Here is a 22947-nt window from a genome sequence, read left to right as displayed (position 1 = left end):
TTGCGTCTTGAATACTCATATAGTCTCTAGTAGAGAACCGAGCATTAAAATTGCCCCCTCCTACCTATACAAGAGACCAGCAATCAGTTTCTACTTCCATCCCTTAATGTTTGAAATATAGCCATGTTTAAATCTGTTTTCTTATTTTAGTTATATACTTTGTGTTCGGTTTAATGCCCTAGATGGAACCATGACACATTCCTTAACTTAGCTCGAGTATAACCTGTTAACATGTACAAATCAGTTTTATTCTAGTATATACCCTGTGGTTACCCTAAATGTTTAAACCTATTTTTGATGTTGGGTTTTTTAGTTCTTAGATGAAAAAATACGCTACCTAGGTCTTTCCAAACAATACTTTTTAGTTTAAGGGCCTACTTTCGTCCTATTGTGGTCTCTCAATACCTGCTATTTTGGATGCTGCTGGGCTGTGTTAGCTGGGAAAGCACGGCTCAGCATATTAGATAAATTTAGGATTATAGTTCGAGGTATATATGTAGTAACTAACAGTATACATGGTGTTGGAGATAATTGACTATGTGGGTGCCCTATCTGTCTATGTTTCTCAAATACTTAATACCCCCCCTCTGTTTGTACCCCTTTTAGGAAGCTACCCTACTTTTTATATACCTTAGCCTAAATTTACTCAGGATATACATAGAGGATAATTCTACTTCGCAGTGTACTTTAAAGCCCTGAGTTCTCAGTGCATTTACAAGTTTGACATACTAATTGGCTCCGCCCTCCACCCCCCTACTTTATTTTGAGCGGCTCTCGCCCGCTGCATCCCCCTGCCCCATAAAACTATAGAGCTACCTCCTCCCTAGCCCTAACCTTATTTGAATAGATACCCTAATCTTTTTCTCATATAGCTGAGAGAGGACCATTACTGTTTATTCTACATTTATGATACTCTGTAATAAAACTGAAGTCTTTCTGTGAGATATCTCAAGCATTACTATAAAATGTGGGCTATCTGAATACATTTTCTTGCTAATTATGCTGTGTATACATTGATGTCTAAATGTTTTGGGACATACCCTATATTCTGTATCTGTTTATGGCTTCAATAAAAATTACTTGAAAAAAAAAAAAAAAAAAACTTCTTGATTGAAGAAACTAAAACTAACCTCACTTTACCATGTCTTCCAAGTATAACACAGGCAAAGAGAATGACTGGGGGTGGAGGGGAAGGGACTATATATATATATATATATATACAGCTCTGCTGTGGTGCTCTTTGCCACTTCCTGTTAGCAGGAGGTTAATATCCCACAAGTAAGGATGAAATCCGTGGACTCGTCATATCTTTGTAAAAGAAATAAGATAAGGAGAATCAAACTGTAATGCTGAAAGCTCAGATAATCTTCGAGCAGAAGAAATAGCAACCAGAAATAAGACCTGACAAGATAATAACTTAATATCAATGGAATGCATAGGTTCAAACGGAGCCCCTTGAAGAACTCTAAGAACTAAATTTAAACTCCAAGGAGGAGCAATTGGTCTATATACAGGCCTGATTCTAGTCAGAGCCTGACAAAAAGATTGTACATCTGGAACACCTGCCAGACACTTGTGTAACAAAATAAATAAAGCAGGAATCTGTCCTTTTAAAGAACTTGCTGACAAGCCCCTTCTCCAACCCTTCTTGGAGAAAGGACAAAATCCTAGGAATCCTAACCTGACTCCATGAGTAGCCCTTGGATTCACACCAATAAAGATATTTACACCATATCTTATGGTAAATTTTCCTAGTAACAGGCTTACATGCCTCAATTAAGGTATCTATGACTGAATCAGAAAACCCTCGCTTAGATAAAATTAAGTGTTCAATCTCCAAGGAGTCTGCTGCACAGAAACTAGATTCGGATGATGGAAGGGACCCTAAATGAGAAGGTCTCTCCTCAACGGTAGCTTCCACGGTGGCTGAGATTACATCTCCACCAGATCGGCATACCAATCCTGTGAGGCCACGCAGGTGCGATGAGGATCACCAACGCCCTCTCCTGTTTGACTCGAGCAATCACCCGCGGAAGGAGCGCAAACGGAGGGAATACATAAGCTAGGCTGAAAGACCAAGGCACTGCCAAGGCATCTATCAGCTCGGCCTGGAGATCCCTGGACCCGTATCTCGGAAGCTTGGCATTCTGACGAGATGCCATGAGATCCAACTCCGGCCTGCCCCATCTGAGAATCAGGTCGGAAAATACCTCCGGATGGAGTTCCCAATCTCCCGGATGAAATGTCTGTCTGCTCAGAAAATATTCCTCCCACTTTTCCACCCCTGGGATATAGATCGCCGACAGGTGGCAGGAATGAGACTCCGCCCACTGAATTATCTTGGATACCTCTGTCATCGCTAAGGAACTCCTTGTTCCTCCCTGATGATTGATATAAGCTACCTTCGTTATGTTGTCCGACTGAAATCTGATGAATGGGCCGAAACCAACTGAGGCAAAACCTGAAGAGCATTGAATATTGCTCTCAACTCCAGGATATTGATGGGAAGTAGAGACTCCCCTGGAGTCCATACACCCTGAGCCCTTAGGGAGTTCCAAACTGCTCCCCAACCTAACAGACTGGCATCCGTTGTCACAAACACCCATGGGGGTCTGCGAAAGCATGTCCCCTGAGACAGATGATCCAGTGACGACCACCATAGAAGAGAATCCCTTGTCTCTTGGTCTAGAAATATTAGAGGAGACAGATCTGTATAATCCCCATTCCACTGCCTGAGCATGCTCAATTGCAGAGGTCTCAGATGAAACCGTGCAAATGGTACAATGTCCATTGCCGCCACCATTAATCCGATTACCTCCATGCACTGAGCCACTGAAGGATGAGGATTGAACTGAATGGCTCGACATGTATTCAGAATCTTTAACTTTCTGACCTCCATCAAAAAAAATCTTCATTGAAATAAAGTCTATTACAGTTCCCAGAAATTGCACCCTTGTCTGAGGAACTAATGAACTCTTTTCCAGATTCACCTTCCACCCGTGGGTTCATAGGAAGGAAAGCACAATGTCGGTATGGGATTTGCCAGTTGAAATGTTGACGCCTGGATCAGAATATTGTCCAAATAAGGCGCCACTGCAATGCCCCGCAGCCTTAGAACCGCCAGTAAAGACCCCAGAACCTTTGTGAAAACTCTGGGTGCTGTGGCTAGACTGAATGGAAGAGCCACAAACTGAAAGTGTTTGTCCAGAAATGCAAATCTCAGGAACTTGTAATGATCTCTGTGGATGGGAACATGAAGGTATGCATCCTTTAGATCCACTGTCGTCATAAATTGACTCTCCTGTACCAATGGAAGACTGGTACGAATTGTTTCCATCTTGAAAGATGGAACCCTGAGAAACTTGTTTAGACTCTTGAGATCTAAGATAGGTCTGAAGGTTCCCTCTTTTTTTGGAAACTACAGATTTGAGTAAAACCCCTGTCCCTGCTCCTGAATTGGAACGGGACAGATTACTCCCATGGAGGAGAGGTCTCTTACACAGCGTAAGAACGCCTCTCTCTTTGTCTGGTTTACAGACAACTGTGAAAGAAGAAACCTTCCTCTGGGAGAATAATTTCTGAACTCCAGTTTGTATCCCTGAGACACAATATCTATTGCCCAGGGATCCTGAACATCTCGCATCCAAGCCTAGATGAAGAAAGACAGCCTGCCCCCTACTAGTTCCGGTCCCGGATCGGGGGCCAACCTTTCACACTGACTTGGAAGCAGCAGCAGGCTTCTTGGATTGTTTACCCTTATTCCAAGACTGGTTGGGTCTCCAGGTAGACTTGTTTTGCGAATAGGTCCCTTCCTGTTTAGAAGAAGAGGGGATTCCCTTGAAATTTCGAAAGGAACGAAAATTACTCTGTCGACCTCTCTGTTTAGATCTTTTATCCTGAGGGAGGAGATGACCCTTGCCTCCTGTGATGTCAGAAATAATTTCCTTCAAATCCGGACCGAACAAGGTCTTCCCCCCTTGTAAGGAATAGCTAAAAGCTTAGATTTTGACGACACATCTGCAGACCAAGATTTCAACCATAAGGCTCTGCGTGCTAAGATGGAGAACCCTGAACTCTTAGCCGCCAGTTTGGTAATCTCTAGAGAAGCGTCTGTAATAAAGGAATTAGCCAATTTAAGAGCTTTAATCCTACCCTGAATCTCTTCCAAAGAAGTATCAGTTAAGAGATTCTTCTAGAGCATCAAACCAATAAGCAGCCGCACTTGTAACTGTAACAATGCAAGCTGCCTGCTATAATAGCAACCCCTGGTGAACGTAGATTTTCTTAAGTAGACCCTCTAATTTCTTATCCATAGGATCTTTGAAAGCACAACTATCCTCAATAGGAATAGTAGTTCGTTCTCTTAGGAACTGGAAAAACGTCAGAATAAGAAGGGACTTCAAGATATCTGTCCAGCTTACTCAATTTTTCTGGAGGAACCACAATTGAATCGCAGTCCAGAGTCACCAAAACCTCCCTTAATAACAATCGGAGATGTTCAAGTTTAAACCTGAAAGAAACCACTTTTGAATCAGTTACTGGCAGGACACTTCCTGAATCAGAAAGTTCCCCTTCAGATAGAACCTCCATACCCTCCAATTCTGATCCCTGTGAGGGCATATCAGAAATTGCCAACAAAGCATCAGAAGTAGTATTAATCATATGGGCTTCCTTCCTTTTGCGTTTGCCTTGAAATACAGGAAAGGCAGACAATGCCTCAGAGTGTGGATGACATAACAGATGCAATGTCCTTTAAAGTAATTGCAGTAGAGGCTACAGAGGTACTTGGCTCTGCTTGAGACGGCATTAAGGGCTGTGACGCCTAGGGAGAAAGGTGCGGCATACTCTGCATTTCATCAGTAGAAACCTGAGAAACATCTGCTGTAGATAAATTTTTATTAAAGAAAATTTGTTCTCTAAATTGAAGAGCCCTATCAATGCATGCGAGACAAAAAGTAACAGGGGGTTCCACATTAGCATTTAAACACATGGAACACGTAATGTTTTGAAGATCTTCCATGATAAAACAAGACAAGCAAAGATTTGGTCGTGGCTTCTTAAATTAATTTAACCAAATGTTTTTGTTTTTTTAATATATACTTAGTTAATAAAGCAAACCAAAAAAATAAAAATGCTGTCTGACACTCCTCTTATAACAAAGAAATGAGTACTGTGTCTTAAAAATTTAACAAATAAATCGCGTAGAGCAAAACAAAACTAACGTTTAACCTTATAGATAAACCGTGTTTAATAAACAAAAACATCCACCTCTGCCTCAACAGCTCTGCTGAGGCGCCTACCTTGCCCCCATGGTACACTGACACTGTACCCTATCCGAGGACTGCAAATACTCAAAATATCCGAGGACAATCTAACTGCGTGAAGCTTAGCAGCATGCTCAGCAGAACCAGGAAGACCCAAAGACGGAATTACGTAAGGAACTAGTGTGCGGCTTACAAGCGCGCCAAACTGAGCCCCGCCCATCATGGGCGTACAAACCGGACCCGGCCATCAACTTCCTTCCTCATGTTCAAAGTAAAAATGAAGCCTTTTTTTTTTTAAAAAAACCGGATGCGCATGCAAACGCTTAGCTCCACAAATGTTAAACACAAAACACAGTGCTTATATATACACTCTGCATCACAAATCTTATATCGGAACCTATAGATCCGAAATAAAATGTCCCCAGCGTCTTGCCCAACATTTAAGATAGCTCCTATCTTAAAAATACCAAGTCATTCCTTTAAGAGTAGGGAAAAAAAGCTTATACACAAAGTTTAAATAATGCCATACATCAGATAACAAAAATGTCCAGCTCATTCTGAGTTAATCCATCTCCCAGATTAAAAAGGCTGCACATACCTTTAAGCTAATTGACAGCATGATCTCTCACAGGGCCAAGAATCCTTCAAACTTCTGCCATCCTGTGAAAAAAATATAGGGCCTTAGCATGTCTAAGACCATTTGTCAGAAAGGTAGCAATCAATATAGGAGGCGCAGTGAAAAAAAAAATTCACCTGTTCCCATTGCTTTAAAGCCACCTGTAGCTCTACTCAAGAGGCTGACAAAGAATACGGCTACAACCAAGTAAAATAGCACAACACTGGTACCATTTTAAAAATAATAAACTCTTGATTGAAGAAACTAAACTAACACCTCACTTTACCTCTTCCTATCACTAACACAGGCAAAGAGAATGACTAGAGTGGGAGGGAAGGGAGGAGCTATGTATACAGCTCTGCTGTTGTGCTCTTTGCCTCCTCCTGCTGGCCAGGAGGCGATATTCCACAAGGATGAAAACCGTGGACTCATTGTATCTTAAAAAAACAAAACAAATGCACCCCAGCCTAACAGGCTCGCGTCCATGGCCACAATCACCCAGGAAGGTCTCAGGAAGCATGTCCCCAGAGACAGATGACCCTGTGAAGCCCACCATGAGAGTGAGACTTGTTGGGGAATCCAAATATATCTTCTGCGAGAGATCTGAGTGGTCCCCGTTCCAATGACTGAGCATGCATAGCTGCAGAGGTCTCAGATGGAACCGAGCAAAAGGAATGATGTCCATGGAGGCAACCATCAGTCCAATCACCTCCATGCATTGAGCCACAGATGGACGAAGAGCAGACTGGAGAGAAAGACAAGAAACATGAAGCTTGGTTTTTCTGACGTCTGTCAGAAAGATCTTCATGGACAGAGAATCTAGGATTGTTCCCAAGAAACAAACCCTTGTATCTGGAACAAGGGAACTCTTTCCCAGATTCACTTTCCACCCGTGGGAACGTAGAATAGACAACATCTTGGTATGAGATCTTGCTAGATGAAAAAATGGCGCTTGAAATAGAATGTCTTCTAGATAAGGCGCCACAGCAATACCCTGGGATCTCACCACTGCTAGAAGAGCCCTGAGAAACTTTGTAAAAATTCTGGGAGCTTAGCAAGGCCAAAAGGAAGGGCAACAAACTTGAAATGTTTGTCCAGGAAGGCAAACCTTAGATACTGGTAATGATCCCTGTGAATAGGAACATGAAGATACATGTCCTTCAGATCTATGGTCGTTATGAACTGAACCTTTTGGACCAAAGGAAGAATATAACTGATGGTATCCATCTTGAAGGATGGAACCCTGAGAAATTGAGACACTTTAAATCCAGAATGGGATGAAAAGTGCCCTTCTTGAGAACTACAAATAGATTTCAATAGATTCCTAAACCCTGTTCCGATAGAGGAACTGGAACAATCACTCCCAGGGATGATAGGTCCTTTACGCAATTTAAGAAGGCCTCTCTGATTCACAGAACCTTGACAGGTGGAACCTGCCCCTGGGAGGACACGATTTGAATCCTATTTTGTAACCGTGGGATACTATATCTATGGCCCAAGGGTTTGGGAACATCGCGTATCTAAGCCTGCTGAAAAAAAGAAAGCCTACCCCCAACTTGATCCACTACAGGATCGGGGGCGCCCCTTCATGTTGATTTAGAATCAACGGAAGGCTTCTTAGCTTGCTTCCCCCTATTCCAAGGCTGACTGAACCTCCAAGAAGACTTGGGTTGATCCGACTTGGAACTTTTGTCCCTTAAAGTTACGAAAGAAACGAAAATTAGAATTCTGGCGACCCTTAAGCGTATTCTTATTCTGAGGTAGGAAAAAATACTTTCCACCTGTAATGTCAGAAATAATTTCTGCAAGACCTGGTCCAAACAAGGTTTTACCCTTATAAGAAGGCCGGGATAAAAGCTTGAACTTGGATGTAACATCTGAAGACCAAGATTTTAACCATAGAGTTCTGCGGGCTAAAACAGTAAAACCAGAAATCTTAGCACCCAACCTAAGAACTTGCATGTTGGCATTGCAAATAAAGATATTGGCTAGCTTGAGAGCCTTGATCCTGTCTTTGATCTCCTCTATAGTAGTCTCTTCTAGGATAAGATTAGATAAATCATCGCACCATTAAGATGCTGCCCCTGCAACTGTAGCAATAGTAGCAACAGGTTGCCACTGTAATCCCTGATGAATGTACATCTTCAAAAAGCCTCAAGCTTCTTATCCATGGGATCCTTGAAAGAACAACTATCTTCAATAGGAATAGTAGTTCTCTTAGCCAGAGTAGAGATAGCTCCCTCTACCTTTGGCACCATGCACCACGAATAGAGTCAACAGGAAACCTCTTTTTAAAAACAGGGGACAGGGAAAAAGGAATCCCTGGTTTATCCCATTCCTGAGTAATAATATCTGCCATACGATCTGGAACTGGAAATACTTCCACAGATGAGGGCACATCATATACTCTATTAAGCTTACTAGACCTCATTAGATGCTGTACCTTTTGCCAGATTGTATTTACTTCCTCTGTAACTGCAAATGTTAGTGCAGTGGAGCAGAGATTTCAAAGATTTATCTCATAAGATCTTTTTAAACTTAAAATCAATCCATAACATGCTGGCAAACTCACCAATCTCTTGCTCTGGAAGCAACCTTTCTTTGTTCAACTTAGGTGGCGATTACCACAGATGCAAGCCTGTCAGGCTGGATGAAGTCTTGGGCTCATGGAGAGCACAGGGAGTTTGGTCTCCTCAAAAGGCAAGGTTACAAATCACCATCTTGAAACTCAGGGCAATCTTCACGGCTCTTTAGAGTTGGTCCTTATTAAGACAAGAGTTACTTCAGACAAAGTCACTGCAATGGTTTTCATCACCAAGGAAGTACTTGAAGTGCCTTAGCAATGAAAGAGGTAGCCTGCAATCTGACTTTGTGAGATCATGAAATTATGGCGAGCTAACTACCCCAGTATTGTGCAAGATCTCAGGAACCACAGGCGACTCATAGAAGTTCTAGCGATTTCCTGGTTGTTCAATCTGATTTACATCTTTCCTCTTATTTTACTATTCAGGGTAATTGCCAGGATAAAACAAGAAAGGTCCTCTAATTCTGATTGCTCAGGCATGGACTTGCAGGACTTGGTATGCGGTTCTAATACAAATGTCCTCCAGCCAGCAGCACTGTCTACCTGTAAGGAATCACCTCTCTCAAGGTCCCTTCTTTCATCAAGACATCAGATGTCTCAATTTGACAGGATGGAGTTTGAACACCTATTTTGGTCTCAAAGGGCTTTCTCTGATCAAGTGATAGAGACTTTGTTTCAAGCCCAAAACCATGTTACCAGGAACATTCATCACAAGGTGTGGAAAGCTTTCCTTACATGGTGTAAGACAAGGCATTATTGTTGGAACTCTTTAAATTTATCATATACTACAATTTCTACAGGACGGCCCCGTCAGTCTTGTATCACTAAAAGATTTCTAGTCTCCTTAACATTCAAGCTTTTGTTCAGGATAAGTTTGATTGTCAGACCAGTTTCTCCTCCGTGGAACCTTAACCTGTTATCTTAGGTTGCAAGGTTCTTTTTCTTTTGGCCATTTCCTTAGGGCAGAAAGTTCAGAAGCTCTTCTGTGTTTCCCCTTTAATGATTTTTCATCAGGACAATCCAGCTTTGAGAACCAACTATTCTTTCCATCCTAAAGTGGTAACTTCTGATAACATTAAAGCTTAGATTCACAAAACACACTTGATAGTGGGGATTTATCCCCCAGAGGGAATTATTGGTCATACTATAACAGCAGTTGCCACTTCTTGGGCTTTCAGGAATAAAGCTTCAATTGAACAAAATTGTAAGGCAGCTAATTGGTCCTCTCTGCATACTTTTTATGATTTTTGGTAGGAATGTTTTGCAGGCTGCTGTGCCTGTTTAGTGCCATACATGCCTTAACGTTTTTCACACCCTATTAATTGTGGTCTCGTGGACTTCCCACCTTAGGTATAGGATCCAATATGTGATGGCTTGTGGACTCCACATCTTCTGAAAGGAAACATGTATACTTACCTAATAAATTAATTTCTTTCATGATGGTGAGAGTTCATGAGACCAGCACTAGTTTCTTCAGAACATTTGTCGACAGTGCCAGTTTGCACTTCACACATCGTTTCTTATCTTCCCTACTTTTCTAAAATGTTCCTCTCTTGGTGATATGTATGAGGGATAATGGGAAAGTGGGAGGGATTAAAAAGCTGATATGTTGGGTGTTTTGCCTCCTCCAAGTGTACTGGACTTTAATTCCTCATGTGATGGCTTGTGGACTTTTACCACAATGAAAGAAATACATTTATAAAAAGGTAAGCATTTCCCCCCCTCAGATTGCAAACAGTTGACCCCCTGGATGGATTCCAATATATCTTTATGAAGGTGTAGATAAGACTTAAAATTATCTGATGTCATAGCTAACATACAGTAAAGATTGAATGCATTGACTACCAGCTGAAGAAAGCATACAAGACTAGGAGTTAAAATTTAAAACAATTAGTGCAGTTGCATCCAATATTGTAGCTCCAAGAAAAGGTCAGGGAAGTGATAATATATATGGTTGATTCTATCTGAGATCTCTACTAATTAAGTAATCCTGAAAAAACTATTTTCTGGGCAATTGTGTCTTTTTAGTGCCATTATAGGAAGAGTTTGCATGGTTAACACTATGACATGCAACAACTACAAATGAAGTTTGAAAAACCTGAAGGGGAGGGGATTTCAAGATAGTGCATCAGTTTTGAATTCTGATCCTGCAGTGTATAGTAAGCACACATGGCAGGTAACCAGCAAGCTATAGAGCCCCCAACACTATCCTGCCTGCTACTGCAGGACTGAACTAGATTTGTGAGTGTCATCAACAGGAGCTGCCTTCCAAGGATAAATTAGTCAATGAATATACTGGGGAAACCAGAGCTAATTGGAACCATTAGCAAGGTGGCAGGCTGATGTCCCAACAGAGTGCAGATGGGCGTTGCAAAAGGCTATACATAAATGTTAAACCTTCTTTGCTCCAGTAAACATATTAAACATAAAAAGTAGGAAGGGTTATATATATATATATATTTTTTATTTATTTTTTTTTGGGGGGGGGGGGTTAACTTGTCGCTCCTGAAAGACTTTTCAACAAACTTCAGTAGTTCCAGTTAATTTACCAACAGTGCTGATCAGGTTCTATGAGTGTTGGGGCCCAATGATCTGAAGCTCTCCAATTTTGCAAGGTTATCCAAGAAGTCAGTACTGAAAGATTCCTTAAAGTATTTTAGAAAGATAAAGCTTGAAGGCTGTCTCACTCACAATGCAGGGTTCTGGATGTGGAGACACCTTTGTTACAATAGTGCTCAAACCACTAATCTATTGTAAAGAGAAAAAAAATCTGTACTGTATAAAACATTGGCATGTACTGAAGTTGGATCTTGCGACAGGAAACCTGAATATTATACTTCACTAGAATAGTGTGAAAGAAAACCTGTTTTTCAGCAGTGACAAATATATGGTTGCAGGTAAATTGCACTATGTGGATACAAATATCTGAAACTATAACTCCCATAATCCTCTGCTATCAAATATTGCTGCTGATCATTTCAACTTATGATTTTTAAACCTTTATAATTGCAGCAACCATTGCTTGCTTTTTCCTCCCCACATGAAATGCACTTACAAGATCTGCACAGCAAATTTCATGATTGCAGCAGCAGAATTTGCATTAGGCCTGGCTAATGATTTTCAATGTTAAAAAGATAAAATTACCTTTTTTCAAACAAGTTCAAACATACAATGTTTAGCAACAAATTATTTGGGATAACAAAAAAGCATTACATTTCTGATTATGACATTTGCTGAAAAAAAAGAATCACAACAAAATTGTTAGAATACATATTTTTTAATTCTTATAAATAATTTATGTTACAAAGACTGTTTACCCAGCTAAATCACAAAACCATCAACTTGAGATATCCAAATTAGGTTTTATTAATAAAACAGGTAAAAATTGATTTTGCCAATCTTCACAGAAAACTGCAGATGAAGCTGAACATGGTCTTTTTAACAAAAAGTATTGCTTGTAAGTGCTTTCGATTTGCAGTTTTACCCCATTTTAGTGTTGTAAAGGCACAGAAAAAAACAACAAGCCTTTTCAACACAGGACAGCTTGTTTATCTGGGATTATATTATTTGACACGATAAGCCTAAAAAAAAAAAAAAAAAGGGCTTGGCACTTTTTCAAGAGCTGGTACAAAAATGGTAAACAGTTCATGAATCATTTACAGTGGATGACCGTTTAAGCCAATGGACTGTTCCTCACTGACAAAATATGACATTTGTTTCTAATTTCTATATTAATATGAAAGCAGCAAGAACACTTTCTTTAAATTGGCCCTTTAATGAGTGGGCAAGCAGTGAATTCTAGTGACTGACAGTTCAATTATTTCCTTCAAAATCTAAGTTTGTTAAAAATGGCCACTAGCCATATAAATACAAATAGCTTGTGAGGACCCATACCATAATTTAAAAAAAAATACAAAAAAAATCTTAGGTTTAATAAAAACCAGAGAGGAAGTTGTCTGACAAAGCAGACTGAACAAAATAATGATATTTAATATCAATGCTCTAAAGTCTTCTCCGATTACTGTTCAGATCCAGACATGCTAATTGTGAACATTCAGATTAAGTGAAACTAAAAACAAATCTGAATGTTACCCAAATATTGAAGCAGGAGAAACCTCTTACAAGATCATTGATTTTTTTTTCCCCTTTAAGAAATATCCATGTTTTTCCAGTAGAATTTTCTTTGAGATAGTGTATTCCATCCTGTTATATTTGTAATCTAGAGCAGGATTCTCTTGTGTGGCACCGAACTTTCTTACTGGCCAAAAATAAGACTTTGTACATACTTGTCATGTGTACACGTCACCCACTGTAAGATTCAATGTGTGCATAAAATGAAGTGTACCCTTATAAAGACCTTTTTGAAATAGAACCTTTCCATATGTCTTCACAGGTCAGCGGCATTTACAAGATCAATGGGTTGTCCAGAGATAACTTTGTGCATAGTTTCTTATCGTTAATGCTTTCTTCCCACCCTCCTGCAAAATTTAAAGGCACCTTTTTTGTTTTGAAAGAAAAAAAAAAAAAACTTAAAAAGGGAAAACAATGATTGTGCTAAAATTGTTTTTAAAGTAGAAGGTAACAAGTTAAAAAAAAACAAAAAAAAAAACTTATTAGACTATACATACAGAGGTACAGGAAATTAATAGAGAAAAGAAAGAAAATCACGTAAAGCAGGCTTTAGAGCTATGTACAACTGAAGAAGCTGTGGAGTATTTTCACCGTATCGTACAGAAGCATGCAGTTTTTCCTTTTACCCTTTATATCGATTGCATGGATTCCGATTTCACAAATAAAGGGAGGTTCCTGGGAGGTACAGACACCACTGAACAGTGAAGTCCTTCCTCTGTATACGTGGCAGCAACATGTTACATATACACAATGTTCGCAGTTTTGTTTTTTTCCTTTGTAGCCCACTTTTTCTGAACAACAAAATGCTGGTCAATTCTTTGGCTCCACTTTTCTCTGGGGCATCAGATATGCCTCAGTGACCCCTAGAGAAGTTGAGATAGGATCCAAACACAGGACACAGTGAGAATGATTTAGACTGGGATAGTAATAATAATAATAATACTGTACATGGTACAGGCAGCTGGGAACCAAGTGTATCAGTATATAAAACTGATCAGATGATTAAAACAAAACAAAAAAACAAAAACAAACCCAACTGCTCACAAAGCACTGAGGTATTATTCTCTCTGTGGGCTGGCACTTATCAGTTATTTAAAAAAAAATGTCACACATTCCAATCTATAATCCAGACAGGCTGCGCTTACTCCTCTGAAATATCTCTTGAGATTCTCTTCTTTGCATTTCCATATTGCAGGGCATGGATATAAAATGGCTCAGAAATTCCTGGGCATCTCACACTGTTCACAACGATTTAAGGCAGGGTGATTTAGAAAAGTACAGGCGGTGCAATTCCACTGAGCTCCCTCATCGTCGTCTGTGTCTGGCACAGTCTTTGGCGTTTTGGCAATGACCCTTTGATCTGGGAGGAACAAAAAATATAATGGTAAGTATACAGGGCTATGCCACAAAATATCCAACTCTGTTTTCTTCAGTTTGTAAAAGAATGAGAATGAGGCAAAATGGAAGAAAATAATATGTGGCATAACTTTCCAATATTCATTTGCTAAAAAACAAAATTTATGCTTACCTGATAAATTTCTTTCTTTCCGGATATGGAGAGTCCATGACGTTATCAATTACTAGTGGGAATATCACTCCTGGCCAGCAGGAGGAGGCAAAGAGCACCACAGCAAAGCTGTTAAGTAACACTCCCCTACCTACAATCCCCAGTCATTCGACCGAAAGGAAAATGGAAAAAAGGAATAAGACAAAGGTGTAGAGGTGCCTGAGGTTTAGTAAAAAAATAACTGTCTTAATTAAGGGTGTGGTCGTGGACTCTCCATATCTGGAAAGAAAAATTTATCAGGTAAGCATACATTTTGTTTTCTTTCCTAAGATATGGAGAGTCCACAACGTTATCAATTACTAGTGGGAACCAATACCCAAGCTAGAGGACACAGATGACAAGAGCGGGATAACAAGACAGGCAGACCTTAACAGAAGACACCACCGCTTGAAGAACCTTTCTCCCAAAGAAGCCTCAGCTAAAGCAAAAGTATCAAATTTGTAAAATTTGGGTGAAGTATGCAGAGCCTTGCAAAACTGTTCCACAGAAGCTTCATTTTGAAAACCCAAGAAGAGGAGACAGCCCTAGCAGAATGAACCTTAATTCTCTAAAGGAGGCTGCTGACCAGCAGTCTCATAAGCAAAATGAATAATACTTCTCCACCAGAGAGAAGTAGCAGTAGACTACTGACCTTTACGCTTTCCAGAGAAAGAAAGAAAAACAAAAAAACAGGACAGCGGACAGGCGAAAAACCTTAGTCGCCTGTAGGAAGAATTTTTAAAGCACGCACATCATCATCCAAGTTGTGCAACAAACGTTCTTTATGAGAAGAAGGATTAGAACATAAAGAAGGAACAACAATTTCCTTATTAATAATTTTTTAACTGAAACCACTTTAGGTAGAAAAACCAAACTAAGTACGACGAACCGCCTGATCAGCATGAAGATAAAGTAAGGCGAATCACACTGCAAAGCCAAAAGTTCAGAGACTCTCCGAGCAGAAGAGAAAATTAATATCTATAGAATGCAATGGCTCAAACAGAGCCTGCTGCAAAACCTTAAGAACAAGGTTAAGGCTCCAAGGAGGAGCAACAGACTTAAACACAGGCCTGATTCTAACCAGGGCCTGTGAAAAAGATTGAACATCCGGCACACCCACCAGACGCTTGAGTAACAAAATGGATAATGAAGAAATCCGACCCTTTAGAGAACTGACTGACAATCCCTTCTCCAGACCTTCCTGGAGAAAGGACAAAATTCTAGGAATCCTGACCCTACTCCAAGAGTAGCCTTAGGATACACACCAATTAAGGTATTTACGCCATACCTTATGGCAAATCTTTTTAGTAACAGGCTTGCGAGCCTGAATCATGGTCTCAATGACCAACTCAAAAAACCACGCTTAGACAGAACTAAGCGTTCAATCTCCAAGCAGTCAGCATCAGAGAAACTAAATTTGGATGAAGGAACGGACCCCGAGTTAGAAGGTCCTTCCTCAGAGGCAACCTCCAAGGAGGAAGAGATGACATCTTTACTAGGTCTGCATACCAGATCCTACGAGGCCATGCAGGAGCTATTAGAATTACCAATGCTCTCTCCTGTTTGATACAAGCAAACTGAGAAAACAGATATGCCAGACTGAAATCCCAAGGAATCGCCAGAGCATCTATCAGGGCTGCCTGTGGATCTCTTGACCTTGAACCGTACCTTGGAAGCTTGGCATTCTGCCGAGATGCCATCAGATTCAATTCCGCACACCCCATTTGAGGGTTAACCTGGAGAACACCTTCGGATGGAGAGCCCACTCCCCGGGATGAAATGTCTGTCTGCTCCATTTCATCCCGCCCACTGAACAATCCGAGCCACCTCCTTCATGGCTAAGGAACTCTTAGTTCCTGCCTGGTGGTTGATGTAAGCCACTGAGGTGATATTGTCCGACTAGAACCTGATAAACTGGGGTAAGGACAACTGAGGCCAAGCCATCAGAGCAATGTAAGTCGCTCTCAACTCCAAGATGTTTATAAGGGGGAGAGCAGATTCCTCCCGAGTCCATAGTACCTGCGCCTTTGAGTCCCAGACTGCTCCCCAGCACAGCAGACTGACGTCTGTGGTCATAATCACCCAGGAAGGTCCCCGGAAGCATGTGCCCTGTGTAGCCGTAGGCAGAACAGAAACCCTATCTTAATCTCTAATTTTCCTCTTTCATTTTCCCTTTAACATAGGAAAAGCAGATAATGTTGCAGATACCACAAAGATATCTGTGCAGCAAAATCTACAGGCAAAAAATAATTTATGTAAGAACTTACCTGATAAATTCATTTATTTCATATTGGCAAGAGTCCATGAGCTAGTGACATATGGGATATACAATCCTACCAGGAGGGGCAAAGTTTCCCAAACCTCAAAATGCCTATAAATACACCCCTCACCACACCCACAATTCAGTTTTACAAACTTTGCCTCCTATGGAGGTGGTGAAGTAAGTTTGTGCTAAGATTTCTACGTTGATATGTGCTTCTCAGCATTTTGAAGCCCGATTCCTCTCAGAGTACAGTGAATGTCAGAGGGATATAGTAATTTTTCAATTGACTGTCATTTTAAATTCGCGGGCAGAATTAAGCTCGAGAGGGCGCAAAATGCCAAACTATATTGCATCATTTTTGGCGCAAGACTTTTTTGGCGCGAAGTTACGTTCGATGACGCAAATTCGTCATTTCCTGCGTCTTTGTCGACGCCGAGTCCTTTCACAAGGTTGCGTCTTCAATGATGCGAGTGTGTCATTTCCGGATGTTGTTAGCGCCAAAATCTTTTCTCCGTTTGTGCGTCATACTTGGCGCCAAATATTTTCATTATTTTAAACCCCATTCCTATATGCCTCTTGCCTTTTTTCTCTATCAGAGGGCTATGCTGTTTAACGAATAGCCAAGTAGTGGGGTGATAAAGAAAGGAGTAATAAAGCATAAACAAAGGAAATTTGGAAATAATTGTGCTTTATACAAAAAAATCATAACCACCATAAAAAAGGGGGTGGGACTCATGGACTCTTGCCAATATGAAAGAAATTAATCAGGTAAGTTCTTACATAAATTATGTTTTTTTTCATGTAATTGGCAAGAGTGCATGAGCTAGTGACGTATGGGATAGCAATACCCAAGATGTAGAACTCTACGCAAGAGTCACTAGAGGGGGAGGAAAACAAATAAAAACAGCCATTTTCCGCTGAAAAAAATAATCCACAACCCAAAATATAAGTTTATTCTCATAAATGAAAGGAAAAAAATTAAATCAAAAGCAGAAGAATCAAACTGAAACAGCTGCCTGAAGAACTTTACTACCAAAAACCGCTACCAAAGAAGCAAATACATCAAAATGGTAGAATTTAGTAAATGTATGCAAAGAAGACCAAGTAGCAGCTTTGCAAATCTGATCAACCAAAGCTTCATTCTTAAAAGCCCATGAAGTGAAAACTGATCTAGTAGAATGAGCTGTAATTCTCTGACCTGACTCCAAAATAGGCTTGATGAATCAAAAAGCTTTAACCATGAAACCAAAGAAACGGCAGAAACCTTCTGACCTTTCCTAGAACCAGAAAAGATAACAAATAGACTAGAAGTCTTCCTGAAATCTTTAGTAGCTTCAACATAATATTTCAGAGCTCTCACCACATCCAAAGAATGTAAAGCTCTCTCCAAAGAATTCTTAGGATTAGGACACAAGGAAGGAACAACAATTTCTCTATTAATGTTGTTAGAATTCACAACCTTAGGTAAGAATTTAAATGAAGTCCGGAAAACTGCCTTATTCTGATTAAAAAATTAGAAAAGGAGAATCACAAGAGAGCGGATAATTCAGAAACTCTCTAGCAGAAGAGATGGCCAAAAGAAACAACACTTTCCAAGAAAGTAGTTTAATGTCCAAAGAATACATAGGCTCAAACGGAGGAGCCTGTAAAGCCTTCAAAACCAAATTAAGACTCCAAGGAGGAGAGATTGATTTAATGACAGGCTTGATACGAACCAAAATCTGCACAAAACAATGAATATCAGGAAGTTTAGCAATCTTTCTGCAAAATAAAACAGAAAGAGTAGAGATTTGTCCTTTCAAGGAACTTGCAGACAAACCTTTATCCAAACCATCCTGAAGAAACTGTAAAATTCTAGGAATTCTAAAAGAATGCCAAGAGAATTTATGAGAATACCATGAAATGTAAGTCTTCCAAACTCAATAATAAATCATTCTAGAAACAGATTTACGAGCCTGCAACATAGTATTAATCATAGAGTCAGAAAAACCTCTATGACTAAGCACTAAGCGTTCAATTTCCATACCTTTAAATTTAATGATTTGAGATCCTGACGGAAAAACAGACCGTGAGATAGGTCTGGCCTTAATGGAAGTGGCCAAGATTGGCAACTGGACATCCGAACAAGATCCGCATACCAAAACCTGTGAGGCCATGCTGGAGCCACCAGCAGCACAAACGATTGCTCCATGATGACTTTGGAGATCACACTTGGAAGAAGAACTAGAGGCGGGAAAATATAAGCCGGTTGATAACACCAAGGAAGTGTCAACGCATCCACTGCTTCCGCCTGAGGATCCCTGGACAGGTACCTGGCAAGTTTTTTTGTTTAGATGAGATGCCATCCGATCTATTTCTGGAAGCCCCCACATCTGAACAACTTGAAAAAACACATCTGGGTGGAGAGACCATTCTCCCGGATGTAAAGTCTGACAACAGAGGTAATCCGCTTTCCAATTGTCTATACCTGGGATATGAACCACAGAAATTAGACAGGAGCTGGATTCCGCCCAAACAAGTACCCTGATGATTGGCATATGTTACAGTTGTGATATTGTCCGTCTGAAAACAAATGAATGTTTCTCTCTTCAACAGAGGCCAAAACTGAAGAGCCCTGAGAATCGCACAGAGTTCCAAAATATTTATTGGTAATCTCGCCTCTTGAGATTTCCAAACCCCTTATGCTGTCAGAGATCCCCAAACAGCTCCCCAACCTGAAAGACTTGCATCTGTTGTGATCACAGTCCAGGTTGGATGAACAAAAGAGGCCCCTAGAATGATACGATGGTGATCTAACCACCAAGTCAGAGAAAGACAAACATTGGGATTTAAGGATATTAATTGTGATATCCTTGTATAATCCCTGTACCATTGGTTCAGCATACAAAGGGGATCACGTCCGATGCTGCAGTCATGAGACCTAAAACTTCCATGTACATAGCTACTGAAGGGAATGACTGATACTGAAGGATCCAACAGGCTGCAACCAATTTCAAACATCTCTTGTCTGTTAGAGACAAAGTCATGGACACTGAATCTATCTGGAAATCTAAAAAAGGTTACCTTTGTCTGAGGAATCAAAGAACTTTTTGGTAAATTGATCCTCCAACCATGTCTTTGAAGAAACAACAGTAGTTTATTCGTGTGAGATTCTGCAGAAGTAAAGACTGAGCAAGTACCAAGATATCGTCCAAATAAGGAAACAAAGCAAAATCCCCTCTCTGATAACAGAGAGTAGGACACCGAGAACCTTTGAAAAGATTCTTAGAGCTGTCGCTAGGCCAAAAAGGAAGAGCTACAAATTGGTAATGCTTGTCTAGAAAAGAGAATCTCAGGAACTGATAGCGATCTGGATGAATCAGAATATGAAGATATGCATCCTATAAGTCTATTGTGGGCATATAATGCCCTTGCTGAACAAAAGGCAGAATAGACCTTGAAAGTTGGTACTCATATCGATTCAAAAATTTTAGATCCAAAACTGGTCTGAGTGAATTTTCTTTCTTTGGGACAATGAATAGATATGAATAAAACCCCAGACCCTGTTCCTGAAACGGAACTGGCATGATTACCCCAGATAACTCCAGGTCTGAAACGCACTTCAGGAAAGCCTGAGCAAAAAAAATCTTCTCACAGGCGGTCTTACTCTGAATCCTATTCTGTACCCCTGAGAGACAATATTCTGAATCCAATGATTTTGGACCGAATTGATCCAAACATCTTTGAAAAAAATCTTAATCTGCCCCCTACCAGCTAAAATGGAATAAGGGCCGCACCTTCATGCAGACTTGGGGGCTGACTTTGATCTCTTAAATTGCTTGGATTTATTCCAATTTTAAGAAGGCTTCCAATTGGAAACAGATTCCTTGGGGTAAAAATGAGGTTTCTGTTCCTTATTTAAGAACGAAAATGGTTAGAAGCTTTAGATTTATCCTTAGATCTTTATCCTGAGACAAAAAAAAAAAAACTCCCTTCCCCCCAGTGACAGTTGAAATTATTGAATCCAACTGGGAACCAAATAATTTATTACCTTGGAAAGAAAGATAGCAATCTGGACTTAGAAGTCATATCAGCATTCCAAGATTTAAGCCACAAAGGTCTCCTAGCTAAAAATAGCTAAATACATAGATTTAACATCAATTTTGATGATATCAAAAAATGGCATCACAAATGAAATTATTAGCATGTTGAATCAAGTTAACAATGCTAGACAAATCATGATCCGATACTTGTTGCGCTAAAATTTCCAACCAAAAAGTTGAAGCAGCTGCAACATCAGCCAAAGAAATTGCAGGCCTAAGAAGAAGACCTGAAAATAAGAAAGCTTTCCTTAGATAAGATTCAAGTTTCCTATCTAAAGGATCTTTAAAAGAAGTACTATCTTCCGTAGGAATAGTAGTACGTTTAGGAAGAGTAGAGATAGCCCCATCAACTTTGGGGATCTTTTCCCAAAACTCCAATCTAACTGTTGGCAAAGGAAACAATTTTTTAAACATTAAAGAAGGAATAAAAGAAGTACCAGGCCTATTCCATTCCTTAGAAATCATATCAGAAATAGCATCAGGAACTGGAAAAACCTCTGGAACAACCACAGGAGGTTTATAAACGTTTACTAGTTTTAATATCAAGAGGACTAGTCTCCTCAATATCCAATATAATCAACACTTCAACAAAGAACGAATGTACTCCATTTTAAATAAATAAGTAGATTTGTCAGTGTCAATATCTGAGGAAGGATCTTCTGAATCAGAAAGATCCTCATCAGAGGAGAATAGTTCAGTATGTTGTTGGTCATTTGAAATTTCATCAACTTTACGGGAAGTTTTAAAAGACCTTTACATATATTAGAATGCGGGATGGCAGACAAAGCCTTCTGAATAGAATCAGCAATACATTTTTATAAATTCACAGGTATATCTTGTAAATTAGATGTTAAAATAACAGCAACAGGCAATGTACTATTACTGATGGACACATTCTCTGCATGTAAAAGTTTAACATGACAATTTATTACAAACCACAGCTGGAGATATAATCTCCACAAGATTACAACAAATGTACTTAGCTTTGGTAGAACTGTTACCAGTCAGCAGGATTCCAACAGTGATTTTTGAGACAGGATCAGATTGAGACATCTTGAAAGAGAAAAAAACATATAAAGCAAAAATATCAATTTCCTTATATGGCAGTTTCAGGAATGGGAAAAAAATGCAAACAGCATAGCCCTCTGATAGAGGAAAAAGGCAAGAGGCATATAGGAATGGAGTATGAAAATATTTGGCGGCAAGTATGACGCACAGAGAAAATTTGTTGGCGCTAACAACATCCGGAAATGACACACTCGCGTCATTGAAGACGCAACCTTGTGAAAGGACTCAGCGTCGACAAAGACGCCGGAAATGACGAATTTGCATCATCGAATGCAACTTCACGCCAAAAATGATGCAATATAGTTTGGCATTTTGTGCCCTCGCGGGGCTAATTCTGCCCGCGAATTTAAAATGACAGTCAATTGAATAAAGTCTATACCCCAGGTAAGAAATACATTTTCCTAAAAAATGCATTTCCCAGATATGAAACTGACAGTCTGCAAAAGGAAATATACTGAAACCTGAATCATGGCAAATATAAGTACAATACCTATATTTAGAACTTTACATAACGTGCCAAACCATAGCCGAGAGTGTCTTAAGTAATGAAAACATACTTACCAAAAGACACCCATCCACATATAGCAGATAACCGTTTCAGTACTGGTTTGGCTATCAGTAGAGGTAATGGAATATGAGAGTATATCGTCGATCTGAAAAGGGAGGTATGAGATGAATCTCTACGACCGATAACAGAGAACCTATGAAATAGATCTCCTGTGAGGAAAACCGTTGTATTCAAAAGGTGACACTCCCTTCACATTCCTCTGACATTCACTGTACTCTGAGAGGAATCGGGCTTCAAAATGCTGAGAAGCGCATATCAACGTAGAAATATTAGCACAAAGTTTGTAAAACTGAATTGTGGGAGGGGTGAGGGGTGAATTTATAGGCATTTTGAGGTTTGGGGAACTTTGCCCCTCATGGTAGGATTGTATATCCCATACGTCACTAGCTCATGGACTCATGCCAATTACATGAAAGAAATATACGCCTCCAGGAGGCGGAGAGGAACCGCAGGGCACTGCATGTGACACCAATAAGGCTTAAGAACATTCAAGGAGAAAGCTGTGGCGTTGCCTGAACAGCATCATCCTGAGAGACATTGGGCTCAGAGTGCAAAAATCTCTCTACATATGAGAGATCTAACTAACATGCAGCACAGCGTGAACGTGAAAACAATTTGTGCCATAATACATAACAAGCATAAAGTGAAAAAACACCTATCCATGACCATAATACAAAATAAAATATTTAATAAAATAGGTACTGTCACTTTAAGAGCAGTACTCCAGACAGAGTAACAGTACATTAATTAAAAATCAAATGAGACCCCCTATATCTCAGACTAACTGAGGTGGCAAAAACTGACTTTTTAAAGAAATAGGCAAGA

The 22947-nt window shown here is 39.9% G+C and overlaps 1 protein-coding gene across 1 annotated transcript in view; it reads right to left on the bottom strand.

The window, feature by feature from the left end:
• Window positions 1–11722: 11722 nt before the first annotated feature.
• The window catches only part of TAB2 (TGF-beta activated kinase 1 (MAP3K7) binding protein 2), a 354938-nt gene continuing 343713 nt past the window's right edge, over window positions 11723–22947 (bottom strand). The window contains 1 exon segment of the mRNA XM_053710637.1: window positions 11723–13955. Within this exon segment, the coding sequence (XP_053566612.1) occupies window positions 13810–13955 (146 nt within the window). The 3' untranslated portion in view covers window positions 11723–13809.

Source organism: Bombina bombina, chromosome 4, assembly GCF_027579735.1.
Source record: "Bombina bombina isolate aBomBom1 chromosome 4, aBomBom1.pri, whole genome shotgun sequence".
Taxonomy (NCBI): domain Eukaryota; kingdom Metazoa; phylum Chordata; class Amphibia; order Anura; family Bombinatoridae; genus Bombina; species Bombina bombina.
Note: the sequence above shows the minus strand (reverse complement) of the source record. Positions and strands in the feature narration are given on the sequence as shown.